The sequence below is a fragment of the Magnolia sinica genome, chromosome 1, assembly GCF_029962835.1.
Source record: "Magnolia sinica isolate HGM2019 chromosome 1, MsV1, whole genome shotgun sequence".
Classification (NCBI taxonomy): domain Eukaryota; kingdom Viridiplantae; phylum Streptophyta; class Magnoliopsida; order Magnoliales; family Magnoliaceae; genus Magnolia; species Magnolia sinica.
The window spans coordinates 104,729,412-104,752,670 of NC_080573.1; the positions used below are offsets into that span (position 1 = coordinate 104,729,412).

At 40.4% G+C, this 23,259-nt stretch overlaps 1 protein-coding gene across 3 annotated transcripts in view; it reads right to left on the minus strand.

Annotated features, from left to right (window-relative positions):
- LOC131253025 (probable U3 small nucleolar RNA-associated protein 7) overlaps positions 1 to 23,259 on the minus strand; it is a 55,538-nt gene that overhangs the window by 14,571 nt on the left and 17,708 nt on the right. The window contains exons 1-4 of one of the 3 annotated variants that reach the window (XM_058253862.1): positions 19,304 to 19,440; positions 13,267 to 13,399; positions 6,818 to 6,936; positions 5,593 to 5,660 (exon numbers count right to left, since the gene is read on the minus strand). In XM_058253862.1, coding sequence (XP_058109845.1) covers positions 5,593 to 5,660; positions 6,818 to 6,936; positions 13,267 to 13,393 — 314 coding nt within the window. In that variant the 5' untranslated portion in view covers positions 13,394 to 13,399; positions 19,304 to 19,440. Of the gene's footprint in view, positions 1 to 5,592; positions 5,661 to 6,817; positions 6,937 to 13,147; positions 13,400 to 19,303; positions 19,441 to 23,259 lie in introns of those variants that run through there. The other 2 variants (XM_058253857.1, XM_058253865.1) reach the window with 2 other exon arrangements.

Sequence of the window (23,259 nt, forward strand, 5' to 3'; positions counted from 1 at the left end):
GCAAGAATACACCATTCCAAGATCAAGAACTTAGCCCTCTTAAAAACCTCAACCTCTGGCACATGCAAGTTCTGGATGATCCTATTGTTCCTTTCCCCATAAGGACCACAAAACTGCTAGGAACACAAGCCTCCAAACTACTTTGTCAATGCCCCATGCCAAGCTTCTAGGAGGGCTTCAATGGATCCCTACATCACCCAATGAGTTTGGAAAATCACTAAAAACATGTCCCAAACCGAACAAGCTACCGCATAATGAATGAAAAAGTGGTTCATTGACTCTGCATCTCTTAAGCACATCGCGCAACGGTTTGGAATAATGCCAGTTTCTACAAATTATAAATGGTCACCACTTTGTTTCTACATTGTGATATTCTACCAAAAACCCTTCATAAAAGTCTCTTGTATTGTCAATACATGTGATATATTGTGATATGCATCGGTGACATTCCCACACTAGAAATTCAAAAAAAAAAAAAAAGAAAAGAAAAAAAAAATGGAAAAGAAGAAGAAGCCCACAAAAGCCCATTTTCTCCCAAATTTGTTTGGGAAATATGTTTTCATACTTGTATGATTTATGACTTATATGAATACGGTTGCATTACTTCTATCAAACATCGCATAATTTAGGACCCTCCCATCCAACCGAATCCAATTCAATGTACTCATTGAATGAGTGAATTTTCAAGTTCAACCAGCCATTTCTCAAAATATCATGTACATAAATAAGAATCATGAGGAAGCGTTTCATTTTTCTATCATTATTGACAATCCCATCCATATTATCCACGGAATTCGAACCTGAACTCTATTTGTTTTGTTTTTTGGAAAGATGCCTAAACTCTCGGTGTTGTTCCTTATTCAGCATCCTTATTTCAGGATTATTAATTTCCACCTATTCTTGTATTATACCTTTTCAATGATAATAAAGGAAACTTGTGCATACTGGGTTTTGTCATCTTCTGAGTTCAAAGTGAATAATCATGTCTCTTTCAACATATCTTGATTTTTTATTGAAATTTTTTCCACATTTCCCAATGTTTCTCTCAAATAGCAAAACATTCTCCGATACATGTGGTGTGATACATGCATCGATACCAATATTTAAATCACTGATGGCACCTACAATAGACCTTAAAAAAGGTGAGAGGATCCCTAGAATGGTTTTTTCAACACTAAGAGAGTGGAGACAAGCTTTAGGTCAAGAAAGAAATCTTTGGCTTGACAAAAGAAAATCTATAGGACAAAAAATGTCTGGACACCTCACTTAAACTCCAGTCTTGGCATGAGGTACAGATGGCCAAGGATCGCCGAGCATTATGGCATTTGTGTTTGCTTGCTGTTCTTTGGAATACTTCGGCGGAATGCAATGCGTGGTGTTTTAGGAATAGATTGGGGCCTTGGGAAAAAGTATTTTGGAAGTCTAAAAGGGATGTAATTGATTGGGCAGGTTCTGTTCATCATTGTGATGTTTCCTTTGCCCAATCATTATTGGGGCTATGATGTTTCTTTTTCTTCTTTGTATTTTTGCTGCTTTGGGTTGCCGCCCAGTAGCTTTGAATAAAATCATTATCCTTCAAAAAAATGTGCTGAGACAGCACTTGTTGAAAACATCGCTGGACACTCACACAGGCTTTGAAAAGTTGTGCCATGTCAGGGTTAGGACAGCAAAAACCCAGAAAGTAGAAGTGTCCAGATAATATTGTTTATGAAGAATATAACAATGTAGATGCCCATCCCCAACTACACAACTACAAAGTAGGAATGAACTATCACAAGGGAAACCTGCTACTCTTTGAAAATCTAACAAGCATCAACATGATATCTCAGCTAAATGAACAGTAGAAATTAGAGATAACTAAGAAAAAATTAACAATTTGCAGGTAAATAAGAAGAAGAGAGAAGGAAAGAAGAGAGAAGCATATGAGGAAAATGAGAGAATAGAAAGTTGTCTCTCTTCTCTAAATCAGCTTTATTTATAATCATATTAGTATTGCAGAAGATAAGCATCATCAAATTTCAGTGTAATCTAAAATATAAACTTAAGATCTCCTTTAGGCATGTACTCTGAGGGCCTGTTTGGTCCATACGATTAAATGGTATGGGATTGTATTAGATGGGATTAACACTATTATTGCACAATGAATGCATGTCTGGAAATGCCATGGTTTTTGGGCCAGCCAATCCCCATGTTTGGGATAACATTCTTGCTATGGGAAAAACACTAGATTAAGCAAAATCCCGTTTGGTGGACGATGGAATTGTAATCAACGAACTAAATTCACAACGGATGTCGGTCACTTGTACACGTATATAACTAGAATGTTACATGTAAAGGGCGTCTATGGATGGACGGCATTGATAAAACACATGCATCAATGTGGGGTCCACATAGAGCTGTACACGAGCAGAGTAAGCTCGATTACTCGCTCGACTCGACTCGGAATTACTCGACTCGGCATGAATTTGAGCCGAGCACGAGCATGAGTTTGATACTTGTTTTGATTACGAGTACGAGCTGGGTAATACTCGACTCGTGTGCTCGACTCGTACTCGACTCGGTACTCGACTCGTACTGTGTGGTGTTGATTTATTATTATTAGTTTTTTGTATAAATTGTTAATATATTTCAGAAATTGATATCATATATTGCTAATATATATCAGAAATTGTTAATATATGTTAATATAGCTCATATATGTTAATATAGAAATTGTTAATATGTTAATATAGCTAATATATGTTAAAATTGTTAATATATGTTAATGCAGCTAATATATGTTAAATTTGTTGCTCGAAAACCCCGCTCGAATTAGGCTCAAATTCGGACTCGGACTCGACTCGGCTCGATTTCTGCTCGTACTCTACTCGTACTCAGACGAGTAGGGCACGAGCAGGGAATCCATGCTCGATGCCTGAGCAGAACCGAGTATGAGTAGGACTCGGGCAGTGCGAGCGGAGTATGAGCTGGGCAATACTCGGCTCAGCTTGACTCGTGTACAGCTCTAGGCCCACATGCGTAGTGGATTTCAAAATCTACAAAAATCCCGCATGGGACCAAATCAATTACCTCCCACCTAATCCCATCTAATACCATGCGCTAAACGCTCCCTGAGAGACTACAGAATAGCACGTTCAATACTTCATATATGTACAGTACTCCACATGTACACAAAAGGCTGTGTACAACAACAAAATTAGTTAAGCATATCCATTTTAACTTGCTCACCAACAGTTCTGGAAAGTTCTAGACATGGAAGGTAATGTGCATTTGTATACCAAGCAGTGTTCGAGTTGTCGGTATCACTACATGTTTCGTTGGCCGAAGATAAAAATATAATATCGTTATTGCCGATAATATCGCCGATAACTGGAAATGCAGGGAAAAAGGGGGAAACATGGAGAAAATGGTGGAATTTTTCAGTGAAACTTCATGACATGTCTAAATACACATATTTACATATTTAGGAATGAAAAAATTGCAAAAGAATGCATTAAATAAGAAGTTTCCATTTAATGGGGGCTAAAAGGCATGCGTTGTCGTAAGAAATCACTCAAATAATGACCAAAATGAGTTTATGTAATACAATGCAAACTTATAACAATTAAGACATGCAAAAGTAAATGAATTTTAAAAAAATACACATTTTTGGCCACATTTCATCCCCACATAGAATGACGAGGTGGCTCGTAATCATTGTTCGGATCTCGTGGCCGTTGAGAGTAGTACTGTGGCCCACTATGAATGCGCGCGGGTTATCCACGCTGTCCATCCATTTTTTCAGCTCATTTTAATAGTTGTTTCGAAATTTGAAGCATGTCCAAAGCTCAAGTGGACCACACCACATGAAACATTGGTAATAATGATTTTCACAGTTGAAACCTTGGTAGGGCCTACAATGATGTTTATTTGTCATCTAACCTGTTCATAAGATCACAAAGACATGGATGAAGGAAAAACACAAATAATAGATTGATCCAGATTTTCTTAGGCCTCATGGAATTTTAGACGTTATAATTTCAATTCACACTGTTTCCGTGGTGAGGTCCACTTGAGATTTGGATATAATTGGTTTTTGGGCTAAAGCCCTCAAATTATTTGTTAAAATGGATGGACGGAGTGGATAAAATATGTAAATCATGGTGGACCCCACATAATTTACTCAATATGCAAACACATATGTACTCGAGTCGGTAGGGACGCGGCTTAGCTACGATGGGTTGAGCAGCGAGACTTGCCACCGAAGTGACGTGTAGCTGTTATCTGGCCCCACCATGGTTTATGTTTCGTATCCACACCGTCCAACCATTTGAAGATATCATTTTAGTGTACACGATAAAGAATGAGTCAGATCCAAATCTCTAATGAACCGCACCACATGAAATCAATAATGATTGGATATCCATTGTTAAAATCCTCCGAAGGCCCACTGTACTATTTATTTGATATCCAATCTGTATGATTAGGTCATACAGACCTAGATGAGGGGAAAAATCAAATATTAGCTTAATCCAATACTTTTATAGGTCCCAAAAAGTTTTTAATGGTCTACGTTCATTCAACACTGTTTCCTGTAATGTGGTCCACTTGAGATTGGGATATACCTCATTTTTGATCTCATACTCTAAAATTGTCTCGAAAAATATATGGACGGTAAGGATACAACACATACATCATGGTGGGGCCTACAGAACATTATGGTGGCCCAACGAATTGTTTAACGGTGAAAATCATTATCTCCGCCGCTATTTGTGGTGTGGTCCACATGATCTTTGGATATGATTCATTTTCTGGATAATGCCCTAAAATAATCTCTAAAAATAGATGAACGGTGTAGATATAATAAATACATCACTGTGGGGCCCACGTAACTTTAATCTCCTTTAAACCGTTCGTACAACTCGGAGCTCGAGGAGCGTCAGTGCTCGTCTGCGCACGCCACGTACCTACAGCAGCTATATAGCTACTGTGTGGTACACCACCCATTCCACTTCCCTTTTTTTGATAAACCGACACCGACCATGGCGATTTCGATGGGTTTTCTGTTAAAACTTCCAAAAATCTCTCCCCAAATTCTGATTTTATTTTTTCAAATCCCAAATCAAATCTCCGTAAGCCTAGGTAGAATCCAGTTTCCTTTCAAAGCTATTCCATTCGAAGGAAAAAGGGGATTTTAGGTTTTTCGTTCGTGTGAAAGATCCGGCGTTGTTGACCGCGATTGGACAACCAAATCCAGCCGAAGGCCACTCCTTAGGTAGATCTTGAGTAAAAAGGTAAGAGAGCTTCTTTTTCTTCTTTTTCTATATTTTTTTCCGAATAAGAGGGTCGTCGCCTAATGTCGCCGAAGACACGGCATTTGTTTTGCCTATTTTATCGAAATCTACAGGGGAGTTGGCAGTGATCCGAAAATCTCGCCGATAATGTTGAAAATATCGGCGACATCCTGAAGAGAAACAAAATATTGGGGTTTCGGTATCGCAGGTCTGGCGACACCGATAATATCGGCGATATTATCGATTTCTCGCCGATAACTCAAACACTGATACCAAGTTAACTGCCTACTATAAAGTTTAACACAGCAAGAGAAATTACTTTTTCTGGGCTGCAGCAAAAAATTCCTCATTGTGAAAGAATACAACATCATGCACTGTTTCCCGGACCTGAAAAAAAAAAATGATTAGAAGCTCGCATGACTTTTTTTTAAAAATAAATTCCTTTAAAAAATAATCACATGACTTTCTTGAATTAATAGCATAGGAAATACATGTCTAGCCAATCAGTTCCAGTCAATGGACAGTAAATAAAAAATACACATTTAGCAGGATCTTTCAACAAATTTCCCTTCTTTTTGACAGAATAGACTGGCATTGAGAGACAGATATGCCTGCTAACATTCCATGTAGCAGTTATATGGTAACTTATGTTATAAGAACCCTCCTAGAAAGACCCAGCAACAGCATTTGCCAAATTGCAATATGAAGAAGCATCGAATTAGCAATAAAAGAAAACCTGGAAATTGGAATAGACATTGCAGATTAAGAGCTCCCTCATGAAGTAGGTTATTGGAATTAACGCATGTAATAGACTAGCGCTTTTTTTTCAACCTTTGTAATAGTCTATTACATCCTGCGGGAGTTTTCAGCTCTCAATGCCAGTCCCAAGCCAGATAAAGGAGAAGGGTTGCGTCAGGTTGGCAGACGGCACCAAACTTATGCTAGTACTTCCATCGTGAACCCAGACAGAACTGGATTCATTTAGATGACCCCAATTAGTTGGGATCAGGCTTAGATGATGATGATTGGAACCAACAAATTAAGCACAAGATTTCTGTTCCAATTAATTCTATTTAGTGTACTGCTTGTGAATATGGGTCAGAAGATTGTTTGTTAGTACATTACCTCTTAAAAAATAAAAAAGAAGAAAAGAAGAAAAGAAAGAAAAGAAAAGAAAATGTTTTTTAGTATTAACAATTTAAATTCTGGTTGTTACAAATTTGGACTTCTCCTATGATGACATTCCTCTGATCAGAAAAAGCAGTTTCAAAACAATTTTTTTTCAGGAATAGCTGCCTTCTAGCACATATTGCTTAGTATTAAAGAGCTACTCCCAGAGATTTATTTATTTTTTAAAATCCCTGTGTAGCAAAATTTCACCCAATTTTAGATAATTCTGGGTGCAAGAAACTTTGAACAACAAAGAGAGAGTGACTATTGAATTAATAGCTGGATTCAAGTTTTATGCTACTAGAGTGCATAAATCTTATATAACCATGGTAGTTAGTGGAGGAGCTGCTTGACTTTTAATAACCAAAGCAAACCTGGAACTCTTTGATTAGGCCCATATTTTTCGTATCGATGATTGCCAGGTGACCCTTGCGCCCTGCAATTGCCATATACCGACCATTCGAGGTATAGTCCAGTATGTAGGGACCTAAATCTGCACATTTAACAAGAAAATGGAGAAGCTATTGATGATGGCTTCCAACTTAACAGCAGTAAGGAAACAAGATGTCTGGATGCAAGCATTAGAAATGCATGACAGATAAACTCATTGGACCTAAAAATATTTTGTACAAGGCACTCTTCCAATATTAAATTTTTTGCGTTCTAATTTCCAAGAATTTGAGTTTACCTATAAAACATTATACAATTCAAATATAGTTGATACCCATAAGTGAAAAAAAATTGAAACAAAGATCCAAATTATGAAAAGTTATCTAGAAACTTTGAATGATATGTGGCAGTACTGAAAAGGAGTCAAACCCCACACTCCAAGAGAAACATCATAAGCATTGCATCCGCCAAAAACAGAAGAAATGGCAGCACCAGCGACCGAGACGAATTATAGCAATGGAATACAGAAAGGCATGTAATACTTACAAACCTAACAAGAAAGCACCAACACAGTTCTAGCAAGTATAGGCACTTATTCCTCCACAGATGCACAGACAAGTGCAAACTCAGGTGACTTCACAGAGAGAAATGATATAAAATTTGCAGTGCTTGTGTTTGACAAAGAAGATAAATCCTAGAGGGCTGTCTGGACACATGAACCATTTTGAAAGTGAGGGAAAAAAAAAAGAAAAGAAAAAGAGGAGCTACCAGAAAAGTTTTGTTCTGGAGAATAGCCTATTCATGTTTAGTAAACAGAGTGCTTTTTTTTGGAACATTCTTGTACTCATGTTTGGTAAAGAAATGTACTACCCCGGAATTGAGATCAAATACCAAAGTTATAAACTGCAACTATTCAGGATGATTTACCGGCATACTTTCAATTAGCATGCAACACTATTTTGATTGCAATAGTGGGGAGATATTTGATACTCCCTTGAGTGCGATGATTCATGTGCAAGTCCTTAAAAATCATGCACATGGGATAGTGTAGGTGAAACTAAACCATCCAAATTGTGGGTGCTACTATAAATAGATCATAAACAGAAAACCTGATTGATCATGGGGGCCACTATGGAAATCCCTGTCCGATGGAAAGACACCAGAAGCTTCCACTCTATAAAATATTTCCAGTTCTTGCTGAAGGGAGTTGTTTTTTTCCTCAAAGATTCCGCACCTTGATCTTGACTTTCAGAGCTTGAAGCTTTCTGGCGAATCTAAATCCCACCCATCCCTAACAGCTTTCTCGTTCCATCGCTTCTCAACCAACTGCACAGAACCCTGGACTTCAAGCCATGTGTTTTTTTTTTTTTTTTAAAAAAATTTAAGGGAGAGAAGCAATTGAGAATAGAACTTGAGATCGGGTGGCGATCCAAAGTAGGCTTAGAAAGAATAGCACCTGAGACATCCTAGAAATGATCCTCCCAGAGATTTGAGACCAAAAAAGTGATGAACTTTGCATTTGATATGCCTTTATTGCATATTAGACCAGGTAAACTGCCCTCATTGAGTCTCAATATCTATTAACTCATTGGATGCAGATTGTGTCCTATCCCTGCCTAGATGAATTAAGAGACAGGTAACTTGTTTGAAAACTATTGGAGTTTTGTACCGGGCTTATCATTCCCATTAATGAGAGGTGGTTACGGTATTTCTAACGCCTTATTGGTCTTGAGAGCTCCAAGTAAAAATTTGGAGTTAGAAAGAGAAGCTGAAATATTACCTTTTGTGATGTAGATTTCTTGCGACGATAATCTAGGTGGGACCCACCATGATGTTAGTGAGAAATCCACTTTGTCCATTCATTTTGTCATATCATATTAGGACATGAGACCAAAAATGAGGTAGATCTAAAACTCAAGAGGGCCGCACTATAGGAAAAGGTGCGTAGGAAAATGCCTAACATTGAAACCTCCCTTGGGTCCATAGTGATGTTTATATGCCATTGATAACCGCTTATAACGTCATTCCTACTAGAATGAACTGAAACACAAATATTAGCATGATCCAAAACTTCTGTGATCCCATGAAAATTTCAACTGTGGACGTCCAATCCTCACAGTTTCGGCCCACTTGATTTTTGGATCTACCTCATTTTTTGTCCCATGTCCTAATATGATCCAAGAAAATGAATGGATGGAGTGAATTTCTCGCTAACATCATGGTGGGCCCTACCTAGATTCTCGTGGCAGGAAGTTCCTACGAAATCCGCGTACTTTGACTTAATGACAGTTGTGAGTAGATTTCAGTAGTGAATTGCGTGGTGTGCCACCGACGTCCATGGTACCCCGTGGGCCCCACCATGATGTATGTGTTATATCCAAATCGTCCATCCATGTGGCAAGATTATTTTAGGGCATGGGCCCAAAAAATTAGGCAGATCCAAAGCTCAAGTGGACCACACCACAAAAGGCAATGGGGATTGAACGCCTACCATTGAAAACATCTTAGGGGGCCATAGAAGTTTTGGATCATGTTGATATTTGCGTTTTCCCTTCATCAAGGTCTGTGTGACCTTATGAACAGGTTGGATGGCAAATAAACATCATGGTGGGCCCTAGAAGGTTTCAACAGTGGCCCTCATTGTCCCCGCTGCTTTTTGTGGTGTGATCCACTTGAGCTTCATCTGCCTCATTTTTTTAGACCCATGCCCTAAAATGATCTGACCAAATGGATGGACAGTTTGGATATAACACATACAACATGGTGGGGCCCACGAAACTTGGTGAAGTCAACACACTACCGAGGTCGGTGATGTGTGGCACACCACACAATTTGCTTCTGTAGATTTCAGTTCTGAACAAGGCATTTCTTTCAAGTGGTAGACTAGACGTTGTCTTTGGACTCCAAAGTGCCTCCACTACAAATGTCACGTAATCTCATGTACGCTAATCTAGACCATCAAAGTTGCGGTCCCTCATCATGGAAGTGAGAGATGATTCGGTATTTCCTCCGACAAGAATCTAGGTGGGGTCCACCATGATATTTGTGAGAAATTCACTCTGTCCATTTATTTTCCTATATTATATTAAGACATGGGACAAAAAATGAGATAGATCCAAAATTTAAGTGGGCCGAAACTATGAGGATTAGACGTCCAGAGTTGAAATTTTCATGAGATCATAGAAGTTTTGGATCAAGCTAATATTTGTGTTTTCAGTTCATCCTAATAGGAATGACGTTATGAACGGTATGGATGGCATATAAACATCATTGTAGACCCCAAGGAGGTTTCAATAGTAGGCATTTCCCTACCAACCTTTTCCTGTAGAGCGGGCCACTTGAATTTTAGATCTGCCTCATTTTTTAGACCATGTCCTAATATGATTTGGCAAAACGAACGGATGGACTAGATTTCTCATTACATCATGATGGGCCCCACCTAGATTACCACCGCAGGAATTCTTGCAAAAGCCTTTCGTAGGAAATCCACGTTACAAAAGGTAAGACTCTAGCTTCTCTTTTTAACTCCGAATTTTTACTTGGGACAAGTTTGTACTCGAGACCAAACAGCATTAGAAATGTCTTAAGCCCCTCTCATTAATGAAAGTTATGAGCCCCACATAAAACTCCAATAATTTCCAAACACGTCCCGCCTGTCTCTTATTTCGTCCGAGCAAGGGTAGTATGCAATCTGCGTCCCAACTCATTACGATTCACATCAGAAAAACTCTGCGAAGTTGTTAGCAATCCTACCTCTTGCGAGAAATAGTGTTGGAGTCTCCAACCAAGGACACTTCTATCTAACAAGAACATTGTTTAATTCTAATCAAAACACTGCTTCTTCTTCTTCTTTTTTTTCTCCAAATCAACGGGACCATAGACATTTGTAAGGCCCAAATGAACCATCTTCTTTCTTCATGAATGATTAAAAAATGTATTAAAAGAAAAGAGGAAGGCAGACCTAGGCCCACAAAAATCCAGGCCTGGAAGAAACACAAGCATAGTGGAGTTCTAAGAACAAAGACAAAGCCCCTTATAGATGATTACATGTCTCGTCTTCAATCATTAGAGAATAATGATTTACTCCCTCTTTGGCAAGAGATCAGCTCTCTGGTTGGCAAAGCGCAGGATGTAGCAAAAAGACACCTCTAGCCTTCCCATGAGATCCACTACTCCAAGCAAATTTGTGAAACTCCATGGACCTTGCTCTGTTAGATCCAGCTGATAGTGTTGCTAGAATCCCCTTCTATGATAATTAGGCTGAGCTTGAAGCTCACTGCAAGCCTCAGGCCTCGAAGAAGGGAGGCAACCTCTGAGAAACTGGAGTCCTGGATTCCCAAGGGACCCAAGTATTCCACCGCAGCCCTGCCTTCCGCGCTACAAACAAGGCCTCCTATCACCGATGGACCAGGGTTGCGGAGAGAGCAAACGTCAAAATTAAGTTTAAAGGATCCGCAAGGGAAAGGGGACCATATAACTGAGTTTTTGGACAGTGGCCGTCCCCAGGGATAAGCTCCTCCCAATTCTTTTGAAACAAAGACTTAGAGATGCCCTTGAGCTGAGCCCATCTCCTTTAACCTGAATTCCAATGAAATAGGATTCTCCGATAAGCTCATCCATCCTCTCCACCATTTCTGAGTCCTGAATAGATGCTCCCGCCGCCAACACAACCATTGCAAAGGCCGGTGGCCCCAAATCAAAAGAATAACAGCATTGCGAAACCCTTCCATTTTTTTGTTTCTTGAACCAAAAGAATACCAAGTTTATACTTCATCCATGATAAAATCTTCATTGAGCAATTTGACTAGCAAATTCCATCCTCTCGTTTGATCAAAGTACATGACCTTGTTGTCATAATTGATGGGGTTTACCAGGCTCCTGACTTCCTTCTGTCCTTTAAGCTTTTCTTTTCCAGATCTTTTGATTGCTTCTGCCTTCCAGACTTTGAAACAGCATACCAGCATACATAACTCCTATCAAACTTCATCAAAACATTACCTATTGTCGCTTTTTCAGTACAGTCCAAATCATTCTTCTCCTTACTCCTTAGCACAGTACCTCATTGAATAAGCAATGTTGTCAATCACGTCCACCCGGGTCCAGTTACCTAGTCGATACAGATTATTATCTAGCCCACCAACATGAAGGCCAACCGTGGTGGATTGGTCTCTGCTACCCTACTTGTCCTATACTGCTGTTGTATTAAAACAAGGCCAAAGGCTTCTTTCAAATGAGGGTCTTATCAGACTCGTTGATTTTTTATTGTCCAGCAATGAATCCAACTTCTCAGTAAGTTGAATAACTTGAGAGGCATTCCTCTTCCAATTCTAAACCTGAAGAATTATCAGTAACAGCAAGGAAAAGCTCCACCTTCCCAACACAGACGATAATATTAAGCCCTCCTCCACTTGGTTCATCTATTTTACTAAATTTAACTAAAACAAACTGATAATAAAAGAAATTGATAAAATTAAAGATGGAAAGTTTAATTGAAGAGTCCAAGCAAGCCAAAACCCTACTAAATAGGACGTGTATACAAACAATATGGCCGAGGCTGTACAAGTTGTACCAGGCCTCCTATTTCCAGTACAGGTTCCATATAAAGCCCAAAGAAAAAAGGTGTTTATTTAGATTCTTGGGCCTCACAATCCAACCAGTTGATGATCTATACCATTCAATTAAACCTGTGGATCTAACAGTCCAATCAAACTGTTGAATCGTTTCATAACTGTCATCAAAGCCCTTAATTTGGTGCAGATCATCTATAGGATCAATTTGAACCATTGATGAAGTCCGGATCTTCAATCTGCATGGTTAAATAGGTCCAATTTTCAACATCGACAGTTGGATGGGCGTGATCATACAATCGGCCATATTGGGGCCTCGCCATTTGATTAGATCTGTGGATCCCACAGTCCAGTCAAACCATTGAATTGTTCAAGAACTGTCATCAAAGCCCTTAATTTGGTGCAGATCATCAATCGGATCAATCTGAACCGTTGACAATGTCCAGATCTTCAATCTGCATGGTTAAATAGGGCCGATATTCAACATCAACAGTTCAATGGGTTTGATCATACATACAATCAGCCATATCAGGGCCTCGGAAATCATACGGCCTGGATTTGCATCACCATATTTGATCAAATATTTACTCCTGTGCTACTACCAAAGAAAAAAGTGATATAACATAGGGAAGTTCATTTGGAAAGGCTCAACTATCAAGCCAATAGGAGAAACAAATTAGTTATCAATACAACTGACTTGAGGGAGGTAAGGCAACAGGAAGTAATAAGAAAGAGATCAACATTCACCTGGTAGGACTATATGAAATGCCTTCTTTGAACTTAGGATCTCTACTGAATTGAGGGAAGGAAGGCAATGGTATTTCAAAAGCGACAACAAGAAGAATATGAAAGAGAGAAACATTCACCTGGTAGGACTATATCATATGCCTTCCTTGAGCTTAGGATATCCACTTCACGAACAATGGATTCTTGCTTGATCCTCCATGTTTTCTCTAAACCTTCAGCCTCCAAATAGCCTTCCTCGCTGGGCATAAGCCACTGAAATATTTTCACAACAGTCAACTCCAAGAAAGCTCTTCTTAAGTCATGGAAATAATTTCACACATGGATTCCAAGAAGTTAAATGAAAGCACATGGTCAAATCTTAAAGAACAGTTCTAAAGTTAAGTTTACTTGCTGGCATGTGTACTTCAGATGGAAGAGAGAAAAAAAAATATCCTTTACATGTAACCAAACTTAACCGAGAACAACATTTGAATAGTATAGTTTTTTATGTTTATTTTGAGGGGCAACAAAATTTTAATTAGCTAAGGAAGAAACTGATGCAAATAGAATTATAAGACTTCAACCAGAAAATACAGAGTCTTCCCAAGCGCCCCTAAAAAACCCCAAGTCTATCCTCAAAGACCAAAAACCTCGACCATTAGATGACCGGTCATTTCACTTTCTGGAAAACAATAGCCAGAGAGCACCACTTATCTTAAAAGACTCCATTGTTCCATCCATGCCAAATTGCCCATAAGGGCGCAGGCACATCCTCCACAGGGCAGATATCCTTTTGCATCCCTTACTTCCACCATGCCAAGCTCTGAAAAACCATCAAAGCAGGCATCACTCCACTCCGAACGAGCTCAATACTTTCCACAATATCTCTTGGGCAAAAGCACCATACATAAATAAATGGTCAATCAATTTTACATCCTTGAGATATTATGCGAGCATTCGGGATAATCATTCTCCTATTCTCAAATCATCAATAGTCAACACCTTATTGCCTACCAACCATGCAAAACCAAGGAGCAAGGACCCAAATACTTCCAACCATACTGAATGGAGGCTGGCCCACCTGGTAATGAATGAAAGGAATTAACTAAGCAAAAAGAACTAACTCAGAACCGGCACAACCTTTCAAGATTCCACCCACCTGTCCCAATAAGATAAAACCAATCCAGCAACGGCGAGCAATAAGGCATGCAAATACTCCCATCTTGATTGTCTCTGACGTTTCTTCTGAGATTTCTTCAGAATCGAGGCACCCAAACCACACTATCACCCAAATAAGAGACATACTAAGAAATGAGAACTTCCCTACTGAATAGACTAGAGAAAGCCACCATGAGAGGTCCATTGACTCCATCCTCACACCACTTTTCCAGCCGAATCTGGTCAGGTTGCATTCCCAAGAGTAAAGGAGATTTCCCTATTGGGGGGGGAAAAAAAACTATTTCTAAACAGTCTTCCATAAGCTCGAAGCCTTGTACAGGATGAACAGCCGAGATAACCAGATGCCTTCTTCCGCCCCATATTTGCATATAATCATCCTTTTCCACAGACCAGCCCATCCTCCCCAAACCTCCAAACCTATTTTCCCAAAAGATTCATAATCACAGAGTAAGGCTTTTAATATGCAACCCTCCATAATCTAGCTTACAAACCTCTTCCCAGCTCACCTCATCTCTATCCTTGGCCCCTTGCCAAAGGAAATCCCTTTGAATCCTCTCGAAATGCTGTATTGCACTCACAAGGCACTAAAACAGGGGCATATAGTAGAGAAGCATACTAGCTAAAGCAGATCTGATGAAGGATTTTTTCTTCTTCTTCTTTTTTTCTTTTCTTTTCTTTTTTTTTTTTTTTTTTTGGGGGGGGGGGGGGGGGTAAGGTTATTCTTCCCCCAAAAAATAAGTTCGGCTTTTGCACCTCGATAGCTTACACTCCACCCTTCTTACCACTACATCCCCCAAGTGTTTGGTTGCCGTACCAATGGTAGATACACAAGTGGAGGCCACGATATACTGGCAAAAGTTCTCCTTAATTGCACCCAAAAGCCTAAGCATAAGACATCGTCTCATCTTCACTCATATGAACCCCCCAACAGGTGGGTTTTTTTTTTTTTTTTTCAAATATTTATTTTTGGCCCCAAAACTACCTCGAAGCAACAGAGAACCTTACAAAGAACATCAACATGAGTATGCTTTACCCCATCATGGGCGAACTAGAGAAGGGAATTTTAAAAATCAGAATGCTTTACCTTGAAGACCCTGATTAGGCTAAGATCTCTTGTGCGATACAACATTTTGCTAAGGGCTTCAACCACAACCAAAAAGAGAAAAGGAGTTTTCCATGTGAGAGCCCCTTGCATTTTCGAGATAAGCCCACCCATCACTTTATGGAGTCTAGTGGCAAGAACATTTGCCCTTCTTTTATAAGGACCCCCTCCGAGATTGAACTACCAATTAAGGTATTCAATAACAATAACGGCAACCTTCATTATCTATACAATACGGGCCAAAACGGCCGACCGTAATGGGGCTATAACGGCCATGATGGGGCTATAGCATATGTTACAAGCCATTTTTTCTATAACGGCCATTGTGGCCTGATGGGGACATCAGAGGACCTACTCGGGCGTACCAGAGACGGATGCAGCCACTCACATCAACGCAGCTTTCTTTATGGATGGGAGGCAAGTCCCAAATGGGGCCCGCCAAGCCATTTTGAAGACCTCGCATGCATTGACGTGTATCAGGAAGACCCCACTTTGGGATGATGCATGCGGGATGCTTAGGAGACCGTTTTAGTCATATGATTTTTATTTTGTGTCGATTCGACCGTTGGATTTTGTCAATCAGACCATTGGACCACTAGATCTTCCAGATTTGGGCCCCTTAGACTCCAATCGTGCTTCTTTTATATTTTTTGTTATTTTTAGGATTTATTTGACAGCTGAGACTGATAGTAAGTGTTTTAGTTTCCTTATTTTGAATGATGGGCCATATCACTTACGTGAGTAACATAATTGTAATTATTTTTGAAATTTTATTATACAAGCATGGTGGGGGGGGACGTCCAACCCGAATTAAGTATTTTTTTAGAAGAGAAGAAGGCTTTCTTTTGTGAAGGTTTTTACCTCTTTGTTTTTTAGGGTTTGTGAGAAACCCTCCCTTCCAATTGAATTGTGGAATGGTAGAGGTTGTTTGGTGGTGGATTCCCCAATGTGCATTTTTCCTCTCTCTTCTTCAACAAGGTATTCCTGTTCTTCTCTTTTTCTTCTTTGTTTCCCTTCCCTTACAACTTTTCTAAACCTATCAAAACTCAACCAGATCTATCCCTTTTCTTCTTTCTCCCTACCCATCCACTTGTGGACCTACACGCACACACGTGCATCCATATGGACCTTCATGCGTGGGCCTCGTTTCGTTTTTTTTCCCCTCCTTGATCTCCTTCCAACACTACCTCATTCCTATATCATTTAAATCCATAGAACCCCAATTCCCAAATCTCAATTCATGAACCTAAAACCCTAACGAAATCTGATTTTATTTTATTTTTTGTAAAACCTTTCCCAAACCAGAATTTTACTTGTGTCATTGTCTATTCACGTGGTTGTTGCCCTACTCACGCTAGATTGGAAGTCCCTACTTACAAGTGGGTCACTCTCAAATTATTTTATATTTTTTTGCACCGCGTATATGGTAACCTAGGACCTTTGTGTTACAAATTTGAATTTCTGAATCTATTTTATGGATGTGCTTGATTTTACATGTTGATTGCTAAAATTAATGCGTAATTGATCTCTCATCTTGCATCCTAGGCTAGTTTCCATCGTCCTACATCACGGCCCCATAACACGTAATGGTACCCATAGTTACCACTACAAAACAACTGTTACAGCCATTACATAACCGTTTTTTGGATACCATGCTACCAATGGTCCTTCAAACACTACACATTTTTTAGGGCCAAAGGCAATAAAAAATGCACCTATATCTTTAGAAAATCTTCCGCTCTCAAAACACACAATACAAATGCCATAACATCACCCTTAACCTCTTCCCAAAGTAGATAAAATGCAAAAGGAAAGCCATTTAGACCTTGAGCTTTATCCTTGCCAAGACTTTCATTGCTTTTGGCACCTCCTCCCAAAAAAGGCCTCTCTAGTCAAACAGCCTCGCAATCAACAATTTGATCAAAGCTAGATTGTCCAACCTTGGTCAATTCCAACCACCATCAACAAGCAAGTGGGAATAAAATCAATTATCGACTTGCAGATAACATCTTTTCCTCTATTCTTTTGTTGTTGACAACAAGACTATGGATATGATCATTTACTTCTAGCATTAGTTGCACCATGTAAGAATTTAGTATTTTTGTCACTTTCCTTCAGCCACACTAGCCTCGACCTCTAGCACCATTTAATTTTTGCCTAAATCATGTACTTCTCAAGCTCAACCTTTAGAGTGTGCCACTCCAAGACATCCTCATTAGACAAAGGTTCTCTTCCTTTTTTATATAATTATATCTACAGATCTTAAGACAAAAGTTCTCTTCCTCTTTTATATCAACAGATCTTGTGGCCTCTAATTATAGCTTTGAATATCGGTATCATATCAGTTAAGAAGGTTATTGACCTTGATACGATATGCAATCTGGGGCCAAATTGGCCTACCCTAAAAAAGAGGTCCTATCAGCCGATACAGAGCCTATACAGGTATATACACTCATAAAGCCCCAATTTTGATTTTTTTTTTTTTTTTTCCAGAACTTTCTCCCATCAGCCATGGAGGAAATTTAGAAGGTCATCTAGACTACGATTTAAGCCTATATTTGGGAATAAAAATAAAATATTTGAGTGGGATTCAAAGAAAGGAAGCGAAATATACCATTATATCGATCCAATGGACCTAATCAGTCTAATGGGCCCTAATTTACCAAATCATGTTAGATTTGTGTTCTATTAGAGCCATTTGGTTATCTTTCAACACGTCAAGCCAACATACAACATTTTTATCAAAGAATGGCCCAATACACCATTATATACCTGTCAAAAATACCTATATATATATATATATATATATATATATATATATTCTTGAATATTTCATTTTTCCATTTTTCTAATATTTTTTTCTAAACTCTTTGGCTTAAAAAAAGAACACCAAAATAGGTTGATATGATCCAATGCAGGCAGATACCAATACCCAGCACCTATATCGTATTGTTTTTTAGCCAACCCAGTACGCCCCCGATATCAATATTCCGAACTATGCCTCCAATATTTGGGTCTTCCTTCCTCAACTGAGTCAACCTTCGACTTCTTCAATCTTTGATCCCTCCTTTAACCAACAAGAGCATCATCATTTGCTTGTAGTTCTCTTGTCCTTCCACACTAAAGCTAGCCAGCTGATCACTGACTCTAGAGATGACGTCACTTTCTTCTAGCTAAGCAAGCTGAAAAGAGAACAGCTATGGGCCCCCATGACTCCTTGCAAGACACCAGGATAATCGGGCAATGATTGGACATGGCTCAAGGCAAACTGTGTTGAATTGCACTAGGGAACAGTTCTGCCCCGCCAATGGAAACCCCAAAATAGTCAGTCATGGACACAGTCATCCTCTCTTGCTGGCTAGACCAAGTGTATTTGACACTGGAAACAGGAAAATCAATCAGGTTTTGACGTTCCACCTCTTTTGAAAATTCACATATGTTTGTTGTAGTAATAGAGCCATTTGGTTTCTCATGGGGGTAACTGACCAAGGTTGAAATCACCACCTAAGAATGACAGCATGTTCCATTTGCTCCCGCTCAATTCCTCTTAAAGCTAAGGCCAAGAGTTCAGGCATAGCTGTCAATACCCAGCAAAGACACGAAACAACACTTCTAAACAATACCGAGACAGAATCGACCCGCAGTCCACTGACAATCATCCCTGTATCCCACACCCTAAATAACCCCCCACCCCCCCCCCCCCCCCCAGTTTAAGGGCCTTTTTGGTAGATGTCTAAAAAGTGAGTTCATCACATTATTGTAAATCATTACTAAGTAATAAAAATCATGATTGTTAACGATCAATATTATTTTTAATCTTACCCAAAAAGAAAGATCGTCTCTAATACATAATTATGAATAACTATAATGAGATTAAATCATTTTTAGGCGTTTACCAAATGGGCCCAAAATCTTTGCTTTCATCAGTACTATTCCTGTTGGGCACATCACTTGGCTAGCATCAACAAAATTTTCCCTGATAGCAATATCAGAAGAGAACTGTTTATTATTTAGACCAACATATCAATTGCACCTTGTAAGGACCAAGAATGATGAGGACATCGTGCACACACACGCCCGCACACCACCATCCCTACGCACGTATGTAGGGCCTCCTAGTTAGAAGCAGTTTTGGTTCAAAAAAGTGGGGAGGACCCCATGGGACCATCGATCGTCGGATTTCATATTTTATGTTTTCTTATTGTTATTATGAACACGACGCTTTAAATTTCTCCCAGGAGGGCCGAGTTTTGGGGTATAGGGTTTTCCTAGCTATGTATCGCAATGAGACCTAATTGGGTGCGAAGCCCTCCCTTTTCGAAGGACTAACTACTGTGGTGCGAAGCCACATCGATCCCGATTCACCCCATCATCCATCATCTCTTTTTTTTTTTCCATCTTCTACCACCATCCGTGCTGCGAATTCGTCCTTTGTTGCATCAGTTTTCTTCATTACAGCAGGTTTCCAGATTTCAGCCCGCAGGAGGGCTAAAACTTCGGTGGAGCACCACGCACAAGCCGTAGCTCGGATCGACCCGAAACTTTGAAATTTTGGAGCATACCCCTGGTCGACCAGGGTCAAGGAGAACTTTTCCGCCATCGACGCCCCCTCGCACGTGCAGCCAGGTACCTGTGCACGTGCGAACGCCCCAGGCCAGCTATCCACATGTAGGATCGTCTTTTAGCTCAGGTTTTTATCCTCTTTTATCCTCTCATAGCCATTTTTCATGAATCCTAGCCCTAGATTACGTTTTCCCTAAGTTATTTGCCTATTTTCTCACCCTAGGGTTCCTTGAATTGAGATTGGGGAATCCCTTGGATTAGGGACTGATTCTTATGCATGTGTGGTTGATTTCTATTTCTCTTTGAGCATCGTTTGACTTATAAATTTTATTGGCCCAGTCCTAGCCTGTGTAGGCCTGGACCCGCATAGATTCCCCTTTAATTGAATGTTTGGATTTTCATGTGGGATGTGGAATTTGTGTGGTTGTTTCTAAATTGGTATGATCTAAGCCTGAAATCTTGCATATCACATTTAAATTCATGTCCTGCATCAAATTTGGTATCAAAGCCTAGGGTTTTTGTAGGGGAATTCACCACATATTTAGGGTTTAGTTTGTTTGAGTCCTTCATGCATTCAGTCCATCATATATAGCTAAATTTTAGTAACGGTGTGTAGTCTCCTTCATATAGAGTCTCGTAGGGTCATTTAGTTTTTAGACGCATATATTTGCCGTAGCAGGTCCTTAGGTTGAGCAAGTCAGTGTATGCCCACACGTACGGGTCGTGGTTTCGGTTTGCATCCCACACTAAACATGGAGCAACTGCAAGAAACAGTGACCAAGTTAGCCCAGCAGGTTGAGTCCTTGAATAAGCACTTGGAACAACGCATAGATAAACGCCTTGAAGAAATAGAGGCCTCCTTCAGGACAAACCCCACCACTGGGGAGGATGTCCAATCTCAGGCAGTTGGTCAGGAGGTTAGGCCAAGGAGTTAGTCATGGGCGCGTACCTGTGCACCCACCACGTGAGGGACATCATGATCAATATGACCCAAATGTACAACTCCTCAAGGGAGTTAGGGTAGATGCCCCCACATTTGATGGCCACTTGGACCCTAAAGCCTTTCTAGATTGGCTAGCGGATATGGACCACTATTTTGAGTGGTATGATATGTCGGATGCTCGACGAGTCCGATTCGCCAATATGAAGCTTGTGGGTCAAGCAAAGAGGTTTTGGGCGACGGTGAAAGAAAGAAAGAGAGGAGTGGCAGTCTCTTCGACAGAGTTCCATGAGTGTTGCGGACTATATCGAGAAGTTTGAAGAATACTCGACTCGCTGTGAGGTTAATGAGGACCTAGTACTTACCCTTACTCGTTTTAAAACGGGCTTCCGTCCTGACATCAGGAGAGAATTGCTCGCTAAATAGATAAACACTATTGAACAATTGTACCAAGTAGTGTTAGATGTCGAGTAATACCTCCGTGCTTCAAATTCGTCCTTTTTTCCATCAGTTTTCTTCATTACAGCAGGTTTCCAGATTTCGGCCTGCAGGAGGGCTGAAACTTCGGCGGAGCACCACGCACAAGCCGTAGCTCGGATCGACCCGAAACTTCGGAGTTTTGGAGCATACCCCTTGCCGATCAGGGTCAAGGAGAGCTTTTCTGCCATCGACGCCCTCTCGCACGTGCGGCCAGGTACCTGCGCACGTGCAAGCGCCCCAGGCCCACTGTCTACACGCGGGATCGTCTTTTGGCTCAGGTTTTTATCCTCTTTTATCCTCTCATAGCCATTTTCATGAATCCTAGCCCTATATTACGTTTTCCCTAAGTTATTTGCCTATTTTCTCCCCCTAGGGTTCCTTGAATTGGGAATCCCTTGGATTAGGGATTCTGATTTCTATTTCTCTTTGAGCATCATTTGAGGTCTGGACCCGCATAGATTCCCCGATTTTCTCGTAGGGAATTCACCACGAGTGCATTCTCCATCATGAGTGTTGCGAACTATGCAAGAAACAGTGACCTCAAGAAGTTTGAAGTGCACTGTGAATACTCAATATGACCCGCTATGAGGACCCGAGATGAGGTGAAGACTTACCCTTGCTTGTTTCAAAACGGGTCTACGTCCTGACATCAGGAGAGAATTGCTCGCCAAAGAGATAGACACTATTGAACAATTGTACCAAGTAGTGTTTGATGTCGAGCAATACCTTAAAGCATCTGTGGGAAGACGATTTGACTTTCGCGAATCCGGTGTTAAGGCCAACCCCTCTGGGGCTAGACCTAACACGGGATTCCAAAACAAACCGTCCCCTAATATTCAGCCCAGACCTAGGGATGATAAGGGTAAAGAGATTGTCAGGTCTAGTTCACGTGGAAGTAGGGCCACTAGGTGTTTTAGGTGTCAAGGGTTTGGTCATTTTGCTCACCAGTGCGGCAAGAGAGAGGACACCAAAGTATTCCTTATTGATGGGCAAGTATAAGTAGTGCCCCCAGAGAGTGATAGTGAGGAGGAATATGAGTCAGTCGAAACCCCTAGTAGAAAGGAAGAGGGAGCACAAGAGTTTGTGACGCTCGCAATTGTGCGTTGCTCCCTAGCTCAAGCCAAGAACACTGATGACTAGCGCTGCAACATGATCCTCTACACTTATACAAAATGTGGGGAAAAAAGCTGTAAGATGATCGTGGATAGTGGTAGTTGCGCCAACGTGACATCGACTAACACTGTGAGTCGCTTGGGCTTCAAGCTGGAAGCCCATCCTCAGCCCCATAGAGTCTCTTAGGTTGATGAAACATCCATTCCAGTCTCACACCGCTGTCTTGTCCCTATTCAGTTCGGATCATATAAAGATACAATTTGGTGTGATGTTGTTCCTATGGATGTGGGCCATATCATTCTAGGTAGGCCGTGGCTCTATGACAGGGATGTTACCATATTTGGTCGTTCAAATGTGTGTACATTATGGTTTGAGGGCAAGAAGGTCAAGCTAAATCCTCTGCCACCCAAGAATACAACTGGAAAAGAGTTCACTACACAGAGTGGTGTGAGCGGCCCAAAAGAAGTGAAGGGGTCGAAGTCAAAGTCCAAACTACTCCATATTTTGAATGCCAAAGACTTTGAGCGAGAGACGGAGGCGGACTCAATGATATATGCCCTTGTGGCTAGGAAGAGTGTACCAGAGACTAGCGTAGAATTACCCACTGAGGCCATTCAGGTAGTACATAAGTTTCATGATGTCTTTCCTAATGATCTACCGAATGAGCTTCCCCCTATGAGGGATATACAGCATGCCATTGATTTAATCCCTAGGCAACTCTACCAAACCTTCCGCATTACAGAATGAACCCAAAGG